We start from the raw sequence: 20,810 nt of genomic DNA, 5'->3' as shown, positions 1-20,810 counted from the left end.
TTCGTCAGTCATTCATTGCTGTGGATCTTCTTGTTCTGCTTTTTCTCCTTCTGAGCTCCTTGCCCTTAGTGACCTCATGCTTTTCCTTTCATGACTTTGTCATTCACTTCTTTCTTTCTTTTTTCCTTATTGACAACTCACTTTCAGACGACCACCACCCTGCTGGCTTGCCGTTCTCTTCTTTCTCATTAGGAAACGGGTGGTGATGCATGCCTGTTTTTACAACCAGCCCTAAACCCTTAGCTGAAGGCCAGGAGCAGGATTAATGGTCCACCGCTCCCTCTACACTTTTAATTAGAAATGGAGACACTGTAGGAGACTCCAGGCCCTCTCATTTTTATATTTCCATTTTATTTTTCATTCCATGATTTTTCTCTCTTTGTTCATCCATTTTTCCAGTGACCTGCCAAACAACACTCTTATTGCTTTATCAAGTTTGGTTTAAGGGATTTCTTCTCAAATATTTTATTATTTCAAGTATCCAGGAAGATGTCAGGCAAAAATATAAATCTTTTCTTAAACAATGTCCTAGAAACAATGTCCCAGAAATGGAATCTGTATATTGAAGTCTACGTAAATCAATGCCCTCCAATATGTACATACACATATTTGAAAATAAAAAACATCTTAGAGCATGACAGAATGTAACTGTATGAACACCATTGTCCCTAGCACCTCTATTCTTTTGCATCCTGACTGCATGCCTTCAGAATTTCAGGCAGCTGAGAGCAGATCAAATATAAATGAAGACAGAGACACATAAAAAAGGGAATAAAATATAGTGCTGTGCCACTTTATACCCCCAACTGCAATCTCATTGCCATGGCAACACACTCTGCTCCAGTCAGATATATGAGATCATTAAAAGCTCCCTTGTAAAAAAGTGTATAATGTATAGACCTTGTTTTAATCCTTGCACAATTTTACTGATCTCTGTTAAGCGAATGTTAATTATGGCAATCATTTAATTAGAAGATGCCTAGCCTGCTTTACTACACTCTTTCTCTCAGCTCATTACTAAAAATGACCTACCTGACACCCATCTATCATTCTGAATCAAAGAAGGTTACATGCATGTATGTGTTCAGGCAGAGGCTTGTTGAGCAGCCAGTGTATGTAAATATAAATTATTTAATATAGGAAATTAACATGCAAGTTTTTATGGATGATGCAAGTTAAAAGTTAATTACAGCACCATACATGAGCCTTTTCCAGACTCATGTAGTTGATCATTCTCATTTAAACACACTGGGCTGCAGAACTATCCACTAAGACACTCATGTTTTTATCATGTTACATATAAATTCTAATGGAATAAATTAGGACTACAAATATTTAGCACCAAGCTGGTCATGTATTTTTCATATTCCTCAAATCAATATTTAAATCTTGTATTTAGTGATGTATACAGTTTCTTATTGTGAGCATCAGCATATGCAAAACAATGGTTACATTTGTAATATGAATGATTATATTTAGTTTTCAGCGCTTCCAGTTATGAATGCAATCAGATTCATGGGTTTACACAGTCTACTTTCCCCAATTTAATTGACTAGCTACCTATTTCCATTGCATTGAAATTCCATTTGGATTTAGTGTAATTGGATTGCTAAATATAATTTATACTGATTTAGGTGTTAATATGAATGTTTCATTTCAAAATATCAGTCTGATTACTAAAGAACTCCTACACTCCATATAAATGTAGCTAATGTTATTTCTGCATTGGAGCACTGTTGCAGTTATTCTTGTGTGGCCTGTGTGCAGCCATGATTTCATCCTGTTGTACAGTTTTTGAGTATAGGGTTTGGTCTGCCGTGGCACATTTGGAAGTTTCAAAAGGCTTCAAAATGCTTAAAATAGCAGTTTCCAGCAGTAATAAATAATAAGTAGTAGTTGTGAGTTTGGCCATAACATTGTAAATTGTACATTGTAACTTTTTGTCCCACAAACAAAAGTAGGTGGTCCTTATAGTACTTGTTACATTAAATTCAAATATGTTTTTTAGAATGATCATTGTTCTTAAGTGACAGAGCAATTAAATTTTACCATAGTATATATTACATATTCATAATTAAGGTCGTTAAAATATGTACAATTGTTTTTAACCTATATTTGGCCTCAGGAAAATCCCTCATCAGTGTCCGGTAATAATCTGTCAACGTCAAGGGGATCCACTTTCCTTGGTATGCTTTTACATACTATACATAATGATATATGTGTATCCTGGAACAAAAAAACTATCCATTATAGGAAAATTCTGAAAGCATTTAGATTAAATTTGCAAAAATACATATGAAATAAGATTTTTCATGGGACAATCCAGTGTAACTGTTGGAGTTTGCTAAATATACTCACAAATAGTCCTCAGCAGGAACTATCCATATGATACAAGTCTTATTTTACTATATCCAACAACATGCACACTTTTTTGATGAAACGTTTCTTTATAAAATTAACTTTGGAACAAAGTTTTCAAACAAGAAGTACAATAAAAAAGGAGAATATTTAGGAATATTATGGAATAAGCGATTAATACAAATGGCATCTTTGCCTAAACACTTTTCAATTCTAATCATGCCAGTTCCAGTTTTCCACTAGATTTGTGCAAGGCACTGAAAAGGCACACAGCTTATAGAAAGAGATGAAAGTAATGAAAAATGAAATGAACTAAGGAAATAAGAGCATTTTCCATTCCTATTGATTCCAAATTTCAGGATTTCATGTTTTAAAAGGGGGGTGGGGCACCTCGGATATTTTTTAAAATCCCTGCATTTGGAGATATGTCAGACATCTTACAAAAATCAAAACAATGACCAAATATTACTCTGAAGATAATGAATTAACATATACATACCAAAGTCTGTATAAAGCCTGCTATTTTCTTATTAGCTGTTTTATCATTTAAATGGCCTAGAATATTTCTGCAACTGAAAATGACACTGGCAAAGTAATCAGAACTACAAAAACATTGAACAAAACAAAATGAACAAGTGAACATAAACAGATATTCCAAACCACCAAATGGAGAACCTTCAAGAAATGTATACATCTACAATTATGGTCAAAATGCATGCACAACAGGTATATAATGGTACGTAAAAAAAAAAAAAAATGTCAATCAGTATAAACACATTGTAATCCTGTGGCCCTTTGATACATTTATAGAGACAATTTCTAGAGAAATTGCAAGACTATCACTGAAGGGTCATAATGCATCACTGAGTTGCCATGTCATGCTATTCCTTGAATAAAGGGTATTCCCAGCGATATGGCTGTATATCCTAGCTATTGCAACATTGTGTAGGATTAATAAATTTATAAACACCACACACACACACACACACACACAAAAATATTATATTTTATATATATATATATATATATATATATATATATATATATATATATATATATATATATATATATATATATATATGCGCATGCACACACACATAATGGCTTTGGTGTATGATTTTGGTCACATCTAGAATATGTATACTAATTTCTGCAAGCCACAGATGACACAGAAGCCACTTTTAGCGGTACTTCATGCTAAAACTGCAGGCCATATTTACCCTGTTATAATTCTGGATATCAGTGCATATACAATAATCTGGTCACTGCAGTTTTATGTAGCACTTAAGACAGCTTTGAAAAGGCTGTTCACCAAAGCTAATGTGGCAAAAGGTGTAGGAAAGCTAGATGGCTTCAGTTAGACTGATCGGCCAATAATAATGAAATTGTTTTATTTCAAGCATTACAAGCAACATTAACATTTATGAGTATTGTGCTCCTTTAATATTGAAAATGACTGGTCTGCACTATGAAAAAAAAAGACAATTCTTGGAAGCCCCATGTTCATATTTTCATTTAAACGGTATATAAAAAGTTGTTCTGAAGGCAGGTGTTTTGTTAATTTTATGGCATGTTTCTTCTAACTGGAATACATGAAAAAATGTATGATCTTGACAATGCTCAGTAACGAATTGAGTGCCTAGATAAATGTTTACAGATTATAGAACACAACAGGACTGTTGGGCCTGAGCTTGTTTAAACTGCACTAGCAATTACTAATGGAAAGAAGAGGATTTTTTATTTTTTATTTTTTGGCTTTTAAAGATCTTGAAATAAAATGCTGTAGAAATCATATTATTAATCATATAAATGAGAACACTGCCATGACAGAGATGAACTGGGATTGGAAGCCTTTACATTTTAAGGCAACAAAAAAATTGCACCCGCATCTCAAAAAGTCTTCAACTTTATGGCTATGTGTTATTAGAGACATGCATTACATTCTGTATTGCATCCTCATACAAACAACGTCAGCAGCAGAAGAGCTTGTTTATATTTTACATGTTCATCCAACACTGTAATCTGTCACTGAAGAGGTATAAAGATAGCATTCATAAAGATTATGATTATGGCTCATGATAACAGATTTTATTGTCTTTCTATATTCACATGATACTGAATTGGGGAATGATCCACTAAGGCATACTTTTGTTATTAGTACATGCCATAGTGCATTTGAACAGAGTAAACTTAATCACTTTGAGTCTAATAATATTTAACGCCAATCTTCATCTCATAGCATACAATTATAGCAAAATGTTAAAGTTATGTTTTCACTGGTATCAGTACATGATTCAGACAATGCTATGTTTGATTTGGTGTGCTGTGATGTGCCCTTGTTTGATCTACAGGCAGATTTGATTTGGTCCTTGCATAGAATTGCCCTGAGTAAAAGTTTTGGTCTATCCTAACTTGACAGATCAATATGTCTTTGTGTTGTTAACACACGTGTTTTTCCAATCGTACACCTAAAAGGTTTTCACCCTCCCATTGCCAGTGCATTAAACCAATCAAGCTTTAAATGTTTCTTTGATTCTGCCACTTTTTATAAACCAAGTCTAAACTTCTGTGCTAAAACCACACAGGAATAATGAGCTTGCATTGAACACAAAGTCTTTTCCAAATTAATCTGTCTCATTTAGTTCTGACAAATGTTGCCTCAATACAAAGAATATAACAAAATGTAAAAATCCATTAGACAGGAGAGTGTCCCAAAAGCCAGAAAAAAGGGTGAAAAATACAAAAATGCATGACTTGGAAGAAAAGAATGCTGCTTGAAGTATTTCCCTCCAACCTCAATATCCCCCAAGGAACCCTAAACTCATCTTAAAATCCAGCCTTCAGATTCAGAGGGAGAACTGCCAGTTTGCAGATATATGGTGTTGAACCGTAGTAACATAACCACATTATAATTGTGATGCATAAAACACACATGGAAAAAGTTGCCATATGCATAGAAAATAAAATATAAAATGTATACGTACAAAGAAAAACAAATTCATATGTGGAAAGGAAAAAAGAATAACAAAACAAAAAAACAGACAAACAAAAAAAACAACCTGTATTAATTTGTTGCAGTTGTAAGATGGCCATAAAGTGTTGCATGACATGGTCATGTCTGTTTGTTTGTTTGTTTGTTTGTTTGTTTGTTTGTTTGTGTGTGTGTGTATTTGAGACTGCTTGAAAGTATGCTTCTGGTGGAGTGCAAGGCTGTACAACACATTCTTAAACATTTGGCATCTCCACATTTTTAAATGTGTTTATTCCCTCCAAATATAGTAAGTAAATGATGCAGTGACTTTGTCTTGCTTTCTCTTTTTCATCTCATTTACATGAGAAATTTAGTGCTTTAAAAAAAGAATCAACTACAATGTTCCATGTCCCATGTCCCACGTTCCAAATTATTTAATCTCTTCTGTCACATTGTCATTAGGTTTCCAAGAACATTCGATATGTTTTGAGGAATGGCTTCTTTCCACGTTTACCTAGAGCAGAAGCATTTTATGGGGTATATATCTTTGACTGCCAATATGTGTATGTGTAGTGTTTATGTATAGAGTACATATAACTGTTTTCAGTGCACATGTATGTCTATGAATGCAGACTGGTTCCATGCTTTCAGAGTATGACTTCATTGTTGTGGTCCTCATAAATCATTCTATTGTGCATGTGCGCAAGCACACACACACACACACACACACACACACACACACACACACAGTCTCCATTACTGTGCTCTTCCAGCTGTGCTCTTTCTTGCACCCCCAACATCCACCTGCAGAAGACTCCAACCTTCGTCCTCGCTGTCCCCCCCCCTCTCTCTGTCCTCCTCCCCACACTCATCCTCCTCGTCCTCCTCTTCCTCGGGGGCTGAGTCTTCATCTCGCTCCTGCTTTATGGACTGGATGGCAGGAGGAGGTGGGGGACCTGCGGCCACGCCCTCCCCAGCATCACCTCCCTCCTCGTCCACCTCGGGGTTCTCCAGCATCTCCCGGATGAGTGGGGGCATGGGCCCTGGAATTTCCATCTTCAGCGTGATAGCACGTTCTGCTCCTACATATACCGCAGAAATATTGAAAGCAGAATAAAGAAATGGAGAAATTAAACAGGAGCAGATAGGTATGACCAATGGCATTAAAAGAATAATAGGAAGTAGTACAGTGGGAGAATATATTAACAGACTATATAATATTTACAAAATGTGGGGTGTTCTATAAGCAAAATGCATACATCACATCTATAAAAAGAGTGCTGTCTCTAGGGTCTTTTTTCTCTCTCTCTCTCCTCATTCTTCTCTGTAACTTCAAACTGCATCTTTCTCTCTTAGGTTCCCTCAACCCCTCACCAAAGTTCTCCCATCTCTGGGGAATTCCTCTGGCTTTCCCCATCTCCTCTTCATTTTCTTTAACCTTCAGACTCCTTGATGTGAGTCCATTTTTGATCAGTTCATCTTCTCTTTTTGCTACTCCTTTTTGAACACAACAGCCTGCATTCTCTGGACAGCATTAGCTCTTTCCCTTGATTTTTCTTGTGCTGCCTCTATGGTGTGCCTGTAATATGGCTTGGCAAGCTTAAGAGCAGGGGTCTTATACCACCTTAGGTCTATGGGTGTTGGCATTGGGGAAGTTCCCCAAATAGTTCCCCATGTTCAGCTAGTGCAAAGTCCCAATTTTTTGCTTTTGTTTCTTTGGTTTTTCAGTGATCTAGTTGCTGTGTTAGGGTCCTCACACTGATCAGTCGCTCACTTATTTCACTCTGGTTTCCGGTATATGGGGACTGGTAACCATTTTGAATCCATCTTGGGGTGCCAAGATAGAAACTTAAACTTACATTTTCCTTCATGTAGTTAAGCTCACTTCAGATGTTTTCAGATACTTCCACTCTATGGCAGTAAAGGGAAGTGTAAATAGAATATATAACGTGTGTTTGTGTAAGCAGACCTTTAGTGCTGATGCCTCTGAGGTCAGTGACCTTCATGAGCATACGGGGGAACATGTGCGGTTTGTTGGGGCGTCTTCTTCGGGCATAAATCTTTAATGCCTCTAGAAGAGGCTCCTGCAGCTGGTCTACTCTCTGAGGCTCCTCCAAGTCCATGCGGTCTACACAAACCATTCAAGATGACCATGAAAATCAGTAGAAAATTAGACCTAATAAAGAAGAGTGAGCAGCCACCCACAGCAAGACACATAGAAGTCCATTCAAAGAGTGATAAAGGAGTGATTATATATCAACAATCAGATGTAAAAAGAGTAATATACTATTAGAACAAAGCCATAGGAAGCAGTAATCAATAATCTAACAGTAAACATCAGAAACAAGTAGAATTGTTTAAACTGGTTCAGTGTTGACTAACAAGATATATTCTGACATATCTCTTCAGAAACATTCCAATTCTAAACTTCAGGACCTAAATCATAAGACTAAGAAGCAATTTTCTTATGTACTATATAGCAGTGCAAATCCTATATATCAGTGCAGTGGTTAGGGTACTTGACTTGTAATTGGAAGGTTGCTGGTTCAAGCCCCACCACTGCCAAGTTGCCATTGTTGGGCCCCTGAGCAAGGCCCTTAACACTTAATTGCTCTAGTTGTACTCAGTCATAATTGTAAGTTGCTTTGGATAAAAGCATCAGCTAAATGCCCTTTAATGTAAATCAGTGACGTTCTGACTGACCTGTAATTTCACATATAGCACATAATGTTTGAAACTGAACAAGGCTGGATTTCCCAAAAACTGTACTGCAAAGATTATGCTCAAATAGTAGGGCTGGTTTCATATTGAACATACTGCAATACCTCCACAAATAAGGCAGATGGCACTGAGGAGGCCAGTCTCTGTATCATCCATCTCAAGAGGAAGAAGCTGGCCAGCGAAGGCAAACACAAGGTCAGTTAGGGGCCCGAAACCGGCATTGTGCATTTGCGTTCTGTTAAGGGTCAACCCATCCGAGAATGTCATAGTATCCTGCTCTGGAGTGTACCTCGTACAAATCCGCAGCATCTGAGAGGAAGCGAAAGGATGATCGAAAGACAATTATCATCACTGCAAAAGTAGCATTTACTAAAACATAAAATGAAGAGCAGGAAGAACAGAAGGAAAGGATGCAATACATAAATTTGCCTTATTTGTTCCATTAAATTGTGAAGTGACCTTGAGGGTAAAAAAGGCGCTATACAAATTATTATTATTATTTTTTGCCCATGAATGGGTGAATGAAGTGGAAAAACTCAAACTAACAGTAAAACCTGTGTAAAAATGGTTTTAAATGGTTATTAAGTAGTGCATATCTATGTATGAGTAGTTCTTACCAGGATGTCAAGGCAGGCAGATTTAAGCAGTGTAATTTGGTCTGCAATGGTCAGGGAGGTAAAACCTGGCAGTCTCTTTGCAAACTCCACTATCTTAATAATGCACTTAGTGGAGAGCTCACTGAACTTATCCCACAAGCCCAGATCCAGTTGGACCCTGTGATCTGCACTCGAGTTCTATGCCACAGAAGGAGTAAGAGAAACCAGAAGGTAAAGGGAAACAATGAAATAAACAGTCATCTCTGACAAAATGCATATTTATAGACACAATAAAACCAGAAGTATTAAATACATACCTTTTGTTTCAAAATATTAAAAATCTATGCAAAATGTATCTAATATTAAAAATCTATTAAAATGTTTTATCTACATGTTTAATTAGTAACATTTCTTTAGTAACAACAGATTTTTTTTTAGAATGGCAAATGTACAAATTGTGTATATTTCTGTGTGTGTGTGTGTGTGTGTGTGTGTGTGTGTGTCTGTGTGTCTGTGTGTCTGTGTGTCTGTGTGTGTGTGTTTTGGCCTGTAACTTACAGTAGTGTATTTTCCCAGCTGACATAGAGAGGGGCAGGTTTCTCTGTGAGCTTTGCTGACTTTGTTGACCAACTCCTCAAGTTCTCCAGTCAGCTCATAACTTTCTGGCAACACAACCTCCTCCTTCACATCTTTCTTCTTCTTATTTCTGTCATTCCGCACAGCTGAAGAGAGAAAGAGAGAGCTTATTATATACATGAAAAAACATGTATATAACTCCAGTTTCAGAGTAAAAATAATAGCTATGGCAGTCATTTATACAAGTGTCACACAATCCTTGTTATCCGTTTTAGAGGTGCTTTATTAATCTTGTCACCTAAATATCAGGCCCTTCTTCACTTGACTTAATACTGAAAGTATAATATTGTGTATTTCTCACCAGGCCTGAGGACCAATGAAACTGAGTGATAGGACTACATGTTGGAACGCTTCAGATGAAGTACGTCCAATAATGTTGTGTCAGAGAAGTAATGGGGAACAGTCTTCTTTATTAAAATGTATGTGTATGCTTCTAAATAAATAAATAAATATATAGATGAGTATGAGACCGAGAACTCCCAGTGTGCCTCAGCCTAGAGTGGATATCCTGAGAGGAAGGAAAGTGTGCTGCTGGCAGAGAACTCCAGGCTGTGGGCTAATGGCAGGAAGGGCTTTCCCAGTGCACCATTGCGTGCAGTGCTTAACACATGCAGACTATCCTTTACTCAGTGGAAACATTGAGATTGAAGCCCTGTGATAGTGGTGAGACAGCCTAGTGCACTTGCTGGCTATGCCCAATGTGGGAGAAACTAATAAATGAATAAAACAAACATGATCAGCAGCTGGGGTGGCTGCTCCTGGCTCAGTTTCTAGGTCTTTTTGTGCTTGGTTGATGTTGGCAGGATCAAATGACACATTAAAGGCTGTGTAGTTGCTTGCTTCTTTGGGGGGGGGGGGAAAAAAAGCACTTCTGAAATGCTAGTTTTTGAAATCCAAAAATGTTTCACAATGCATTTTATCTTTACCTAATAAGTCTATCCTTACCTTGCTAAGGATCGACAGCTCTTTGCTTCAAGGGCATATATGGTTCCCTCTTAACATTTTTTACACTTTCTTCCTATATGTTCTGGAACCGCTCTTGCAGGCTCACAGATACTCCAATAATCACTGAACTCAGAGCCCATTAATATTTCAGATCCTCACTGCCTTCTGTTAATTTCCGTCAGTGTTAACATCTTGCCTGAAAGGAAGCTTCACTTCCTTAAACTATGAATTTTCTCACCTTCTTTAGACATGCCAACCTCAAAACACTTCTGTAGGCGACAGTACTGGCAACGGTTCCTGGTCACCTTGTTGATCTGGCAGTTCTTATCCCGATGGCAAGTGTACACCATGTTCTTCTGAATACTACGCCGAAAGAAACCCTGAGAAAGACAGTGAGAGGTATACAGACCAGAAGAGTTACAAGGAGAGCAGCAAGGTGTTTCCAGTATAGTTTCACAATATGAGCTGTTAAAACATTCTTAGCGATAAGCTGAATGCACTGGATAATGTGGGCCCACTGAGATGACTAAACGCTTAAGTGATAAGCTACAATTGTACCACTAACATTTAATGGTCTCCAGATCCTTGAGTAGGAAATGTATCATATAAACCAATAAATAAATAAATAAAAAACGTCTCCACTAGGGTGCAGCACTTGACCAGCTAAGAAATGCTCTTGAAAACATACCTGTCCACTTTTTTTGTTTCACTCTAACACATTTCAGTCGGATAATGGAGGGCTGTAGAATTTCATATCTCTCAGGTGCTTTTGAAATTGAAATAGAACAACAACGCAGACATTCTTGTAGTCCTTGTCTGGTCCGGGAGCCTCTGTTTCAACACACTGCAAGAGTGTGTGCCACCCTCAAAGTAATTCTAGAACAAATATTTTGATCTGAAATTTGCTGTTACTGGCCCAACTTGTCTATACAAGTGCTGGTTTGTGCAAACCCATGCATTCAAGCTAAAATGCACTGGTCTGAATCAAACTGAACTGAACCCACTGACCTGAAGCAAATGACTCAAACCAAAGCAAACACATCAGAGCTCCACTACATCAAACTGAATAGCCCATGAAAATGGTAAACTGGATCGTTGGATGAGGTAGTTTGATGGCTTTCGTCATAGTTCCTTACCTTGCATCCTTCGCAAGAGCTGACTCCATAGTGGTAGCCTGAGGACTTGTCCTGACACACAAAGCACGGCTTATAAACTCTAGGAGGAGGGGGTGGAGAAGGTGAACTGGGCACCATCTCCTCTGAACTTGTACTTTGGGTTTCCACAGCTTTAAAGAGAGAGACACAAAATGTTACAAGAAAAGAAAATGATATGGGTGTTATTTTAAAATGCTGAAAAAGAAACATTTAGGAAAGTACAAATCTTTAAATTGGCATCTGCAATTCCAGTCGCTTCTGATTCTGTTGACTTTTTGTAGCTTTTTTTTTTTTAAGTGTGCAACTTCTTAACCTATTCTTATTCTATAAATAAAATGTAGACCTATAAACATATGTTTGGTGATATTAATGGATTTAAAGGGCAGATAGTTTAGATAGAGGTTTTCAAATGTACCAAGCTCAAGAAGTGATCTCAGAGGGAAATATTTTCTGAACCCAGTGAGGGGCAGAGGTGGTGATTGATGTGGGGAGAGACATAACCAGAGGCTGAGAGACACAAAAGTGAATTTCAAGCCAGTTGGCTACACTGATAAAGTTGTCTGGGGCAGACAAGCTTTTCATTGACACACCTAATATGGATTTGTGCGTATGTGCATGTGTGTGCGTGCGCGCGCGTGTGTGTGTGTGTGTGTGTGTGTGTGTGTGTGTGTGTGTGTGTGTGTGTATCTTAAGTGTGTGTCTTTATCCAATTCAATATCACACTCCCAAATGGATATGCACTCATACCTATAAACACACAATGGAATAGATGCACATAAAGCAAAAAACACATATGGCTGACACATAATGTTATTTGTGATGAGTCTCCAATGTAAACATTGTATAATCAAACACACACATTGCTGTTCCCTCTGGCTAACAAGAATAGTGCTATTTAACTTCAACTGCTGTCACTTAGTTCAACCTTCACCTCTCGTCACCCTCTATCCTGCCTGAACCCCTCCCCCCCACCCCTTATGTTTCCTGCACCCTAAATTCCTTAGACCTGCCTGGCTGGCTTTTTACTAGAGGTCCAGACTCATAAGATGCTCCATAAAGGCCGTCTGTAGGCTGGGAGGGGGGCCTCTGTCCTAGCTGACCGGAGCTTTATTGGTACCCAGTCACCTTGGGCGGCTATTCATGCCATTGCCAGCTGTCCCCCTAGCTCCAAACTTGTAAAAAAAAAAAAAAAAAAAAAAAAAAAAAAAAAAAAAAAAAAAAAAAAAAAAAAGGAGAAAGAAAACATTGAGAACTGGGATCTCCAGAGCTTTGACTTTTATGACTCACAAACAGTCCCTGCCAACCCAGTGTTCTGAAAGCACAAGGCCAAAATGTGTCCACCCCTCATCTCTCTCCTCCCATTCTCCCCTCATTCTCACACCACAGCCACCGTTTAACAAGGGAGGGACAACTTCAAAAAGGACAGGCTGCAGAATGGGGTGATCTAGTAAAAAGAGGGGTAGGGTTTGAAGAGAATGAGAACCAGAAATAATGAGGGGGAGAGACAGAGAGACTGTGTGTGTGTGTGTGTGTGTGTGTGTGTGTGTGTGTGTGTGTGTGTGAAAATGAAAGCATGTCCATTTCACTTTGACCTTGGCTTTGACTGCACTTTGGCCACTCAACACTTAAACATGAGTTAAAAGTCATGGTAGCATACAGTGTGTCTACATTACCCAGTATGTGTGTGAGTGTATACTATCATACCCATCTTACAGTGTGTGTACTACCATACCCAGCTCATGAACATATTATGTGTGTGTATGCATGTATCTGCGTGTGGTGTGTGTGTGTGTATATACTACCTTGCCCTGCAAAAGAAGAACAACTGAAACAATCACAACATTAGGAATATGAGAGCAAGCTCAACAGCCTAGTTTCAGTTACTAGCACTCGGCCTTATGATTTTTCTTAAAGGGGACCTCTTTTGATTTGATGGTTGGTGCTTCTTACTATTTCTTCTGTACAAATTTCTAAATGATGCATGTCTATGAAACAAACATTTAAAAAATTTATTTAAAAAACTTTTTAAAAACAACTTCACATTAGCAGAATATGGAAATCCCCCCCCCCCCCCAACATTCTCTGAGGACAAAGATTGCAACCAGAGCCCCATGTTTACGTAGTAACCCTAACCTGAGCACGCTTTGCAGTAATGCCTAAGCCTCTGGGAGAGGTGTTGAAAATAACACCTCCTATTGTAGAAGTCAGAGTCTGGTGCCATGAGAGCAATGATTGACAGTGTGTCAGCGTGTGCAATGAAAAGGTATTCTAACTTTTGATTGTTCTGCTTTTTGTTTTTTTTTTTACCAGCTTTTGAGTTGAGTAGGTGTTAAGTTGAAAGTCCTTTCTGTTGCTGATTATATAACTAGTTCTGCACGAAAGCTACCTAAAACAGCTTTTCTTGAAGAACAAACAAATCCACTTCTTAAGCACCTCTCACATCTCTAACACCTCTTCTTAAGGAGTACTTTACTACAAAAATTCTAAGATAACTATCGATGACAGTCAGGAAAGAATCGGCATTAGCTCTTTTGCATTACATTAATTTTCTTTAAAGCCCCTGTCGACTTATTTTGATGATCTGCTCACTATTCTGTATAGCTTTTGTAAATTATTTACGATGAGCTGGCAGACTGATGATGTTGAGAATGATGTGAACTGATGATGATGAGATTGAAAGAATGATGTTAGTCTTTTCTTTTGAGAGAGTTTGTCATTATTTTTTTCTAATCATTTTTTTGGTTGGTTTTGAGTTGCATGGGGCAACTTTGGTAATTTTGGTGTACATAAGGTCTGGTCTGTTTGACGTATTTCACAGGTCCCGCTGGTTCTGTCACTGGAAGTGGTGGCTATTTACAAACTTGTCACTTTTTAGAATATAACTGTCTAATGGTTGAGGGCACATACTGGTGTATACAATGAAAGGCTTTGCTCACATTTGCAGTTTTAAGAAGATTTTGTTTCGAGATGCATGTTGGATCACAGACATCCTCTAAATTGCATTATTGAGATTTGCTACAATATTTTAAACCTTATTACATTTGAAAGATGCCTCTTACATAAAATGACCACTTTCTTCCACATTAATGGCTAAACCACACTGTGCACCCACCACTGCCACTAATGCTGGTTTGTTACATTGTCAGGGAGATGATACTGTCAATCATTATACGATCTGACCTCCCCCCCCCCAGCATTTAACTACTATTAAATTGTATTAATACATATTTAGCGAATATAACATTGGTAAATGCTTATTCCAATGCATAACTTTACTATTAAAAGGATTTTAAAATCAAGTTCATGGGTCCTTTAACTGAATTTTTACATGTAAATTTATATATTTTGTGGTAAGCAGACATTTCCATCTTTTCCATCAATTCATGACGTCATTGTTCTGTGAAAAAAAAAAGAAAAAGCAATTTGTGTTGTACATTAACACTCAAGAATTAAGAAACACTGATACAGAAGGCTAAGAAAAAATGGTCTCCTGGACAAAGTTACTTGCAGTGGATGCAATTTTCTTTAAATTGAAACTTCTAAATATCTCATAGAAAGAAATTATAAAATATGTATGTGCTGGCCATTACAAAGAATGATATGCATGAACTTGGAACAGTCACTGTAATTATTATCATGCATATCTCATGAATAGGACGAGTAGCTGAGGCGCTGTGAAATGTTTGCATGCGCACACACATGCATACACTCATACACACAGTGGGCTGTGGTATTGAAAATGGAGCATATTTGAATAGCTTCTTTCATTTCCTTTGCATGCTTGTGTGTGTGTGTGTGTGTGTGTGTGTGTGTGTGTGTGTGTATATACACGTGTGTGTATGTGTGTGTAAATGGACTCTGGTGCATGACTCACTGCCAGAAAGCTGCAGACTTGTTTTCAGTTCTACAAGGAGCTCTTAATGTTCCAGTGTTCATAACAAAGACTATGAGTTATAGGTGTCGAGTTTTAAACTACAGCTAGATTTTGTAAATGAGTCCAGGCTCACATCTCATCAAGTAACTTTAGAATAAGGATCACTGGAATGAGAATCCTGATCTGTGGTCCCACCTGCTCACAAAATAAAATTCAATAGGATGGCAAAAAAAGTCCATCACACTAACTCTGAAGTGCCTGATAGAACTAATCATTGTTTTCAGGTTGCATAACTTGTGTGCTATGCCTAGTTTCTAAATAGTTGAATATTCTTCAGTTTTCAGTTCAGTTTTCCTATGATTCTATCCAATTTATGCATGTGTCCGTGCTCTCGAAATACAAGAAATATCACCTCAGTGAAGTGCCCACATGTTGCAAGATTTCCTAAGACGGCGAATGTCAGGTGAATGTCAGTGACTCGGTGCACATCTTGGCGCCTTGCACTAAGCTGCAGCACTTCTCAAGTTTCAGCATAAAGGACTTTTTTTTCCTTTCTTTCTTTTCTTTTCTCTACTTTTTGTATGTTTGGCCCAATACTGGGCTGCGGTGCTCAGAAGTCTCCTTGAACCTCGTTTGATTTGGAAATGTGACTTTTACATAACTGCTTGCATTCTAATATGTTCCCTCTGATGTGTTATGTGCTGTAGCATTCAGAGGAATTTGTGTATTGGATATTCAAACTGTTAATATGTCAACCTGAAAACATGCTGCTAATTTTACACCTATTTGAATAATAAAGTATTCCGCTATGGCTCTTTGTATGGCACAGATGTCGATATATTGAAAATAGTATCAGCTCTAGCATGTCAATATATTGAAATTAGTACCCTCAAATCACCCAGGTTACTGAAACACCCTCAAGCCATCCAAGTGCTCTTGACCTCAACCAATCCTTGATTTTACTTTAAGAGCCTGTCACCATAACAATGGCAGTAGTCTTTTGCTAGGCTAAATCCACTTAATACTCAACAAATCTGTGCTCCTCCCAGGCCCTGGGTGGGTCTGTGGGAAACTATAGCCTATACATAACCTAGGACCAGGAAAGAGCTCTCCTAGTGCCGTTGTACTGCTGGCCCCATGGTCTGAAGCAGTGACTCTTTGCTGTGTATGGTAAGGGTAAAAGGGCTGATAATGATATCCAGAAATAAGGTGCACTGATGCATGAGCAGAGGAAAAAAACATAAATTGAAAGTTACTCCTCCATATATTTTATATGATTCAAACTCCTTTTGTGCCTAACAGAATTGCTAATGAAAGCATATATCTCAGTTCTCAGTTTATCACAAACATTAACATTACACAGGCATAACATGTATGTCAGTTAAGTGAATGTACAACTTTTATTTAATTACAATGCATGAGATATTTTGTATTTGTTTGGTTCTACCTGAATAACCTTACAAATTCAAATATTCAGTTTTACACAGTGGTTATGACCAGGTAAACTAATCACCTGCAGTATAACTCCCAAACCTATTACATCTTATACCTCCCCCATAACTGTTAGGTCACTCCCCCACCACCCAATCTTTCTGCTCCTTCAGAGTTCTTCCTGTCTTTGCAAGGAAACCTCTTATAAAAGGCGACCACTGTCCAGGAAATTATCCAATAATACTCTCACACGCACACACATACACAACCATGGACACACCAAAACAGTCACACATAGGATATAAACAGCTAACACAGATGCAGCAGAGGAATTCACACCATTAAATACAGATGCCACACACACACACACACACACACACACACACACACACACACACACACACACACACACACACACACACACACACACACACAAAACAAAAACCTGAATTCCATCCAAAAGCTGACCTAATAAAATGGGTAACATTGGAGTGTCCTGCAGGATGGGTTTACACTCCCCTGCAACAACAACATATAACCTTGGCCTTTTGTGCAAAACAAATAGAAATATTTCACACACACACAGAATTATGACTGACCAAACACTGACTGAAATAGCCACTGAAAACAAAACAGCAATCATTCTGTTTTTCAGAGAAAAGTATTCTGATGATCAGTTCTAAATACTTAGTACAGGTGCATCATAATATATATTGCACACATGGACAGACACATGATCCTAGCCTGTTGGAAGAGCACTGAGGGTGTCTTAGTTGTTAAACCAGGATTGCCCCTCTAATTCAATAGCATGCACACAAAGCACCCTTTCTACTTTACAGCACCCCATAAATTTATAATTTTTATTTTTATGAAGCAGAGTCAACATTTGGTCACAGTCTCGATCTTACACTTAACTCCCTCCCCCCAATAAATTAAAAGATATAAATAAAAACACCACAGCTCTTTTCTGTGAAACAACCCCACAGTCTCAACCATACAAATGACCTCAGCTCTGATTAAAACCTAGGACTGGCAAGTTGGAGAAGAGTTGTATCTGGAAATCTGGAAAAAGTTGAGCTTGGTATTATTATAGCTTGTCAAACTATCAATACTTAGCAAAAATATTCAGAAAGTTGGAAGAGTGAGGTCAAGACCCATGGCCATGCATCATAAAACTGCTTCAGTGCTTAATGGAATTTTGTAACTGAAGCATCTTTGAGGAGGAGTGAAGCACATTAAGCATCTTATATCTGAGGAACAAACCAAACAATCTCTTCTACGTCCTGGCTTGCTGACCTCCAGCACTACAATGTTTTGATCTACAGTTACTTGATCCCATTCGGGTTGACTCACAACTGAAATATTCCGAAGCAGAGAACACAACAAATCAAACCTTAATGTTAGCAATGTTCAGATTGTCTAATTCAGTAAGTCCGGAGGATAACAGACACAACAAGTTCAAGTTGAACAAAGGGCAACGGTCCTGGCCAGTGAAGGGTGATGGGGGGTTGGGGGGTTGGGGGAGAACAAGCTTCTGGAGATTACCAGGATGAGCCCATGCAATTTACAATGCTTCTCTCACCCAGTGCAGTCCAGCAATAAAATGCCATTACAGCATAAGGCCAAATTCCAACAGGGGCCTGTGAAGTCTATTCAGGCACACAGTAAAAGTCCAGTTGGCTGCCTCATACAGACAAATTCAGAAGGGCTTTCTCAAGTATACATAATTTTCATCATCTATTGATCATTCATTAATAAGGTTATTGGAGGAAGCATGGTTTAATTATGGCTTGTTTTTTAACCAGTTTTTTTTTTACCAGTACATGCTCACTTTCTTGAAACATGGGAATATGTTTTTTTGAGTTTGAATACTCTCTCTAGTGCACATTTAAATCTTAGAGCTATGCATGTGGTCTGCATCCCCCCCCATCCCCTGTCCACCGTTTACATTCTGTCAGAGGTTTTCCTCTGTCCCTTCCACTGTAACAAACATTGTCCTTGTCCAAGATGACCTTATAAGTTTTGAATTATTAAAAGAGAAGGTAATCAGTAATCAATCTATGGATTACTGTCGAAGACCAATACCTTGGATTTGTGTGGCTATTACGATAAAAAGTGAGATGTGTGCTTTGAATAAAAGCCACATATGGGCTATTTCCCTACGATTTATTTTTCTGACAATCAGTTAAAAGATTCTCAATAGGTATGCATCCCTTTATCAGCTCAATTTTATTATTTTTTCATCTCACTTGTTCCATTTTAATCACCACAAGCTGTCTAATCTTAATTGAGCTAGTTGTAGCTAATTATAACTGACTTTCAGTTATAATTAATAACTGAAAAATAATGAGCCTCACTCTGTCCCTCTCACAGCAGTGTGCTTTCACACACACGCACACATTTTATAAATTGTATTAATGTAATAATAATAATATATCATATATAAAATATATTATTATTATTATTATTATTATTATTATTATTATTGTGTGTGCGCAGTTTTATGTTAAATTATCACATGAATCTGCTCAGTAGGCTATCCACCGAGGGAAACGTGGAAGCGATACGTACGCTTCAGGCAATCAGAACTACTTTACCGCCGCACGAATTGTATTTTAGACCAGGAAAAACTTCAAAGTGTATGGCTTCAAAATAAATTAACTACTTAAATGACAGCAGGACAGATCAATTGCCCAAGAGGTGGGCTAAATCGCTGCTCAAACATCCTCTCGTCACTCTCGCGGTGAACAATGTAATCCGAACCGCGACGAATTAAGCGGGTGCTCCCCATTCCTCACGTGTATTGTCCCACGAAGTTTACAAAGTTTATTCTGCGTTTTAAATGAAACTGAACACCGCGCCTGAAAAGCTTTTTGACCATGACACAATGAGAGATCATCTATGTCCTCCCTTTTCGCTACAGCCTATGAACAAACTGTTTGCCACAGTTCCAACTTCCTGGAACATACCGATTTGCACGAGTCCTGAAATCCCTTGAGGTGGAGTGGCGTTGATTTGTGTTCCAATAAGGTTTGCCATCTAAAATGTAATGCCAAGCATAATTGCACATCTTAATATAGCTTAGAAAGATGTAAAATGTTTTAGTCAATAGCTAACATGCATTCAACCTTCTTCAGAAACCTTATTCATACCACAGTATAAAAGATGTATCCAATGACTTTCTCATCCTGAGTTCAGAAAATATTTTGAATTTCTACTACACCTGTCTTAAAGGTGTGTTAATACCATGGATTTTAAACAGGTACTTGCATTGTAGTTTCAAGAGTTAGGACTATTCTCTACTGAGTGACTGAATAACTGTTACCTTGAGTGGAGCACCTGAGCACATGTTAGAAGTATAGCTCAATAAATCAAATAAGAAAGAATATGGGAATGTGATGGAAGAACTATTAGTCATGTAGACACTGAATAATAATCAAATGTCTCTCTCTTTCTTACACACAGACACACACACAAGCACCCCCCCCCTCCCCCAAACAAACAGCAAAAACACATCAAAATTAAGAGATCACATAGACCAACACTTACATTGCAGGCTGGTGCTGTTGGTCCAGAAGGGTTCTAGACCAGAGAAGAAGGAGCTAGCCTTTCGCAGCATGCATGACCCCTGGGTGGACATGTCAAACAGAGGCCTTGAGCCAACTCCCAGAGCCTCCATGCAGTCGAACATGATGTGCACCTTTCACTAGAATGTCCACTTAGACTACAAGCAGAACTCTACTTCTGTCAGCCAGCAAACAAGATAGAAATCGATGGTTGATACCCAGGGCCAGGTTTCTTTAGAGTTAACGTTCAATATCAGCTGTGTGTCAGAACAAACAACTTCTACAGTGAGTGTCACAAAAGAGCTGGAATTTGCTGCTTCAGGGTCTCTGGGCCGTCAATTCTTTACAACAGATCTTCTTCCAGCCAAAACCATACCCCAAGACACCAGACTGACCACCTTCGCCTCCTCTCTCCTGCCACTGTGGCTTTGGTTCAGCTGAGCTCCTAAACCTAGTATAAAACCATACAAGCTCTAAATACCATGTGGAGGTTCAGCAGGACAGTGTGCACTAACTTTGCTCACATTGAGACAACATGTCTAGCTCAGCCCCCATTAG

General features: G+C 38.2%; 1 protein-coding gene and 1 long non-coding RNA gene across 2 annotated transcripts; one reads left to right on the top strand and one right to left on the bottom strand.

The window, feature by feature from the left end:
• Positions 1-5,344: 5,344 nt before the first annotated feature.
• Positions 5,345-20,721, bottom strand: LOC113572452 (retinoic acid receptor gamma-A-like). The gene is made up of 8 exons (XM_027002043.2): positions 20,236-20,721; positions 11,364-11,512; positions 10,466-10,607; positions 9,205-9,368; positions 8,668-8,844; positions 8,155-8,359; positions 7,299-7,457; positions 5,345-6,411 (listed from the first exon to the last, which is right to left on the bottom strand). The coding sequence occupies exons 1-8, from the start codon at positions 20,375-20,377 to the stop codon at positions 6,086-6,088; spliced, it is 1,464 nt and encodes a 487-aa protein (XP_026857844.2). The 5' UTR covers positions 20,378-20,721; the 3' UTR covers positions 5,345-6,085.
• On the top strand, positions 8,767-10,561 carry LOC113572453. Its single transcript, XR_003410111.1, has 3 exons — positions 8,767-8,877; positions 9,587-9,643; positions 10,475-10,561. It is a non-coding gene; the product is annotated as an uncharacterized LOC113572453 (long non-coding RNA).
• Positions 20,722-20,810: the final 89 nt, after the last annotated feature.

This window comes from Electrophorus electricus, chromosome 20 (genome assembly GCF_013358815.1).
Source record: "Electrophorus electricus isolate fEleEle1 chromosome 20, fEleEle1.pri, whole genome shotgun sequence".
Taxonomy (NCBI): Eukaryota; Metazoa; Chordata; class Actinopteri; order Gymnotiformes; family Gymnotidae; genus Electrophorus; species Electrophorus electricus.
The sequence above is the reverse complement of the archived record's forward strand: the minus strand, read 5'-3'. Positions and strand labels throughout refer to the sequence as shown.

Coding starts and splice junctions, on each gene's coding strand:
- LOC113572452 (XM_027002043.2), bottom strand. CDS start 20,377: ATGTTCGACTGCATGGAGGCTCTGGGAGTTGGCTCAAGGCCTCTGTTT. Junction 11,513..20,235: donor CAACAGCACCAGCCTGCAAT/GTAAGTGTTGGT, acceptor CTCTCTTTAAAG/CTGTGGAAACCCAAAGTACA. Junction 9,369..10,465: donor GGTTGGCATGTCTAAAGAAG/GTGAGAAAATTC, acceptor TTCTCTCTTCAG/CTGTGCGGAATGACAGAAAT.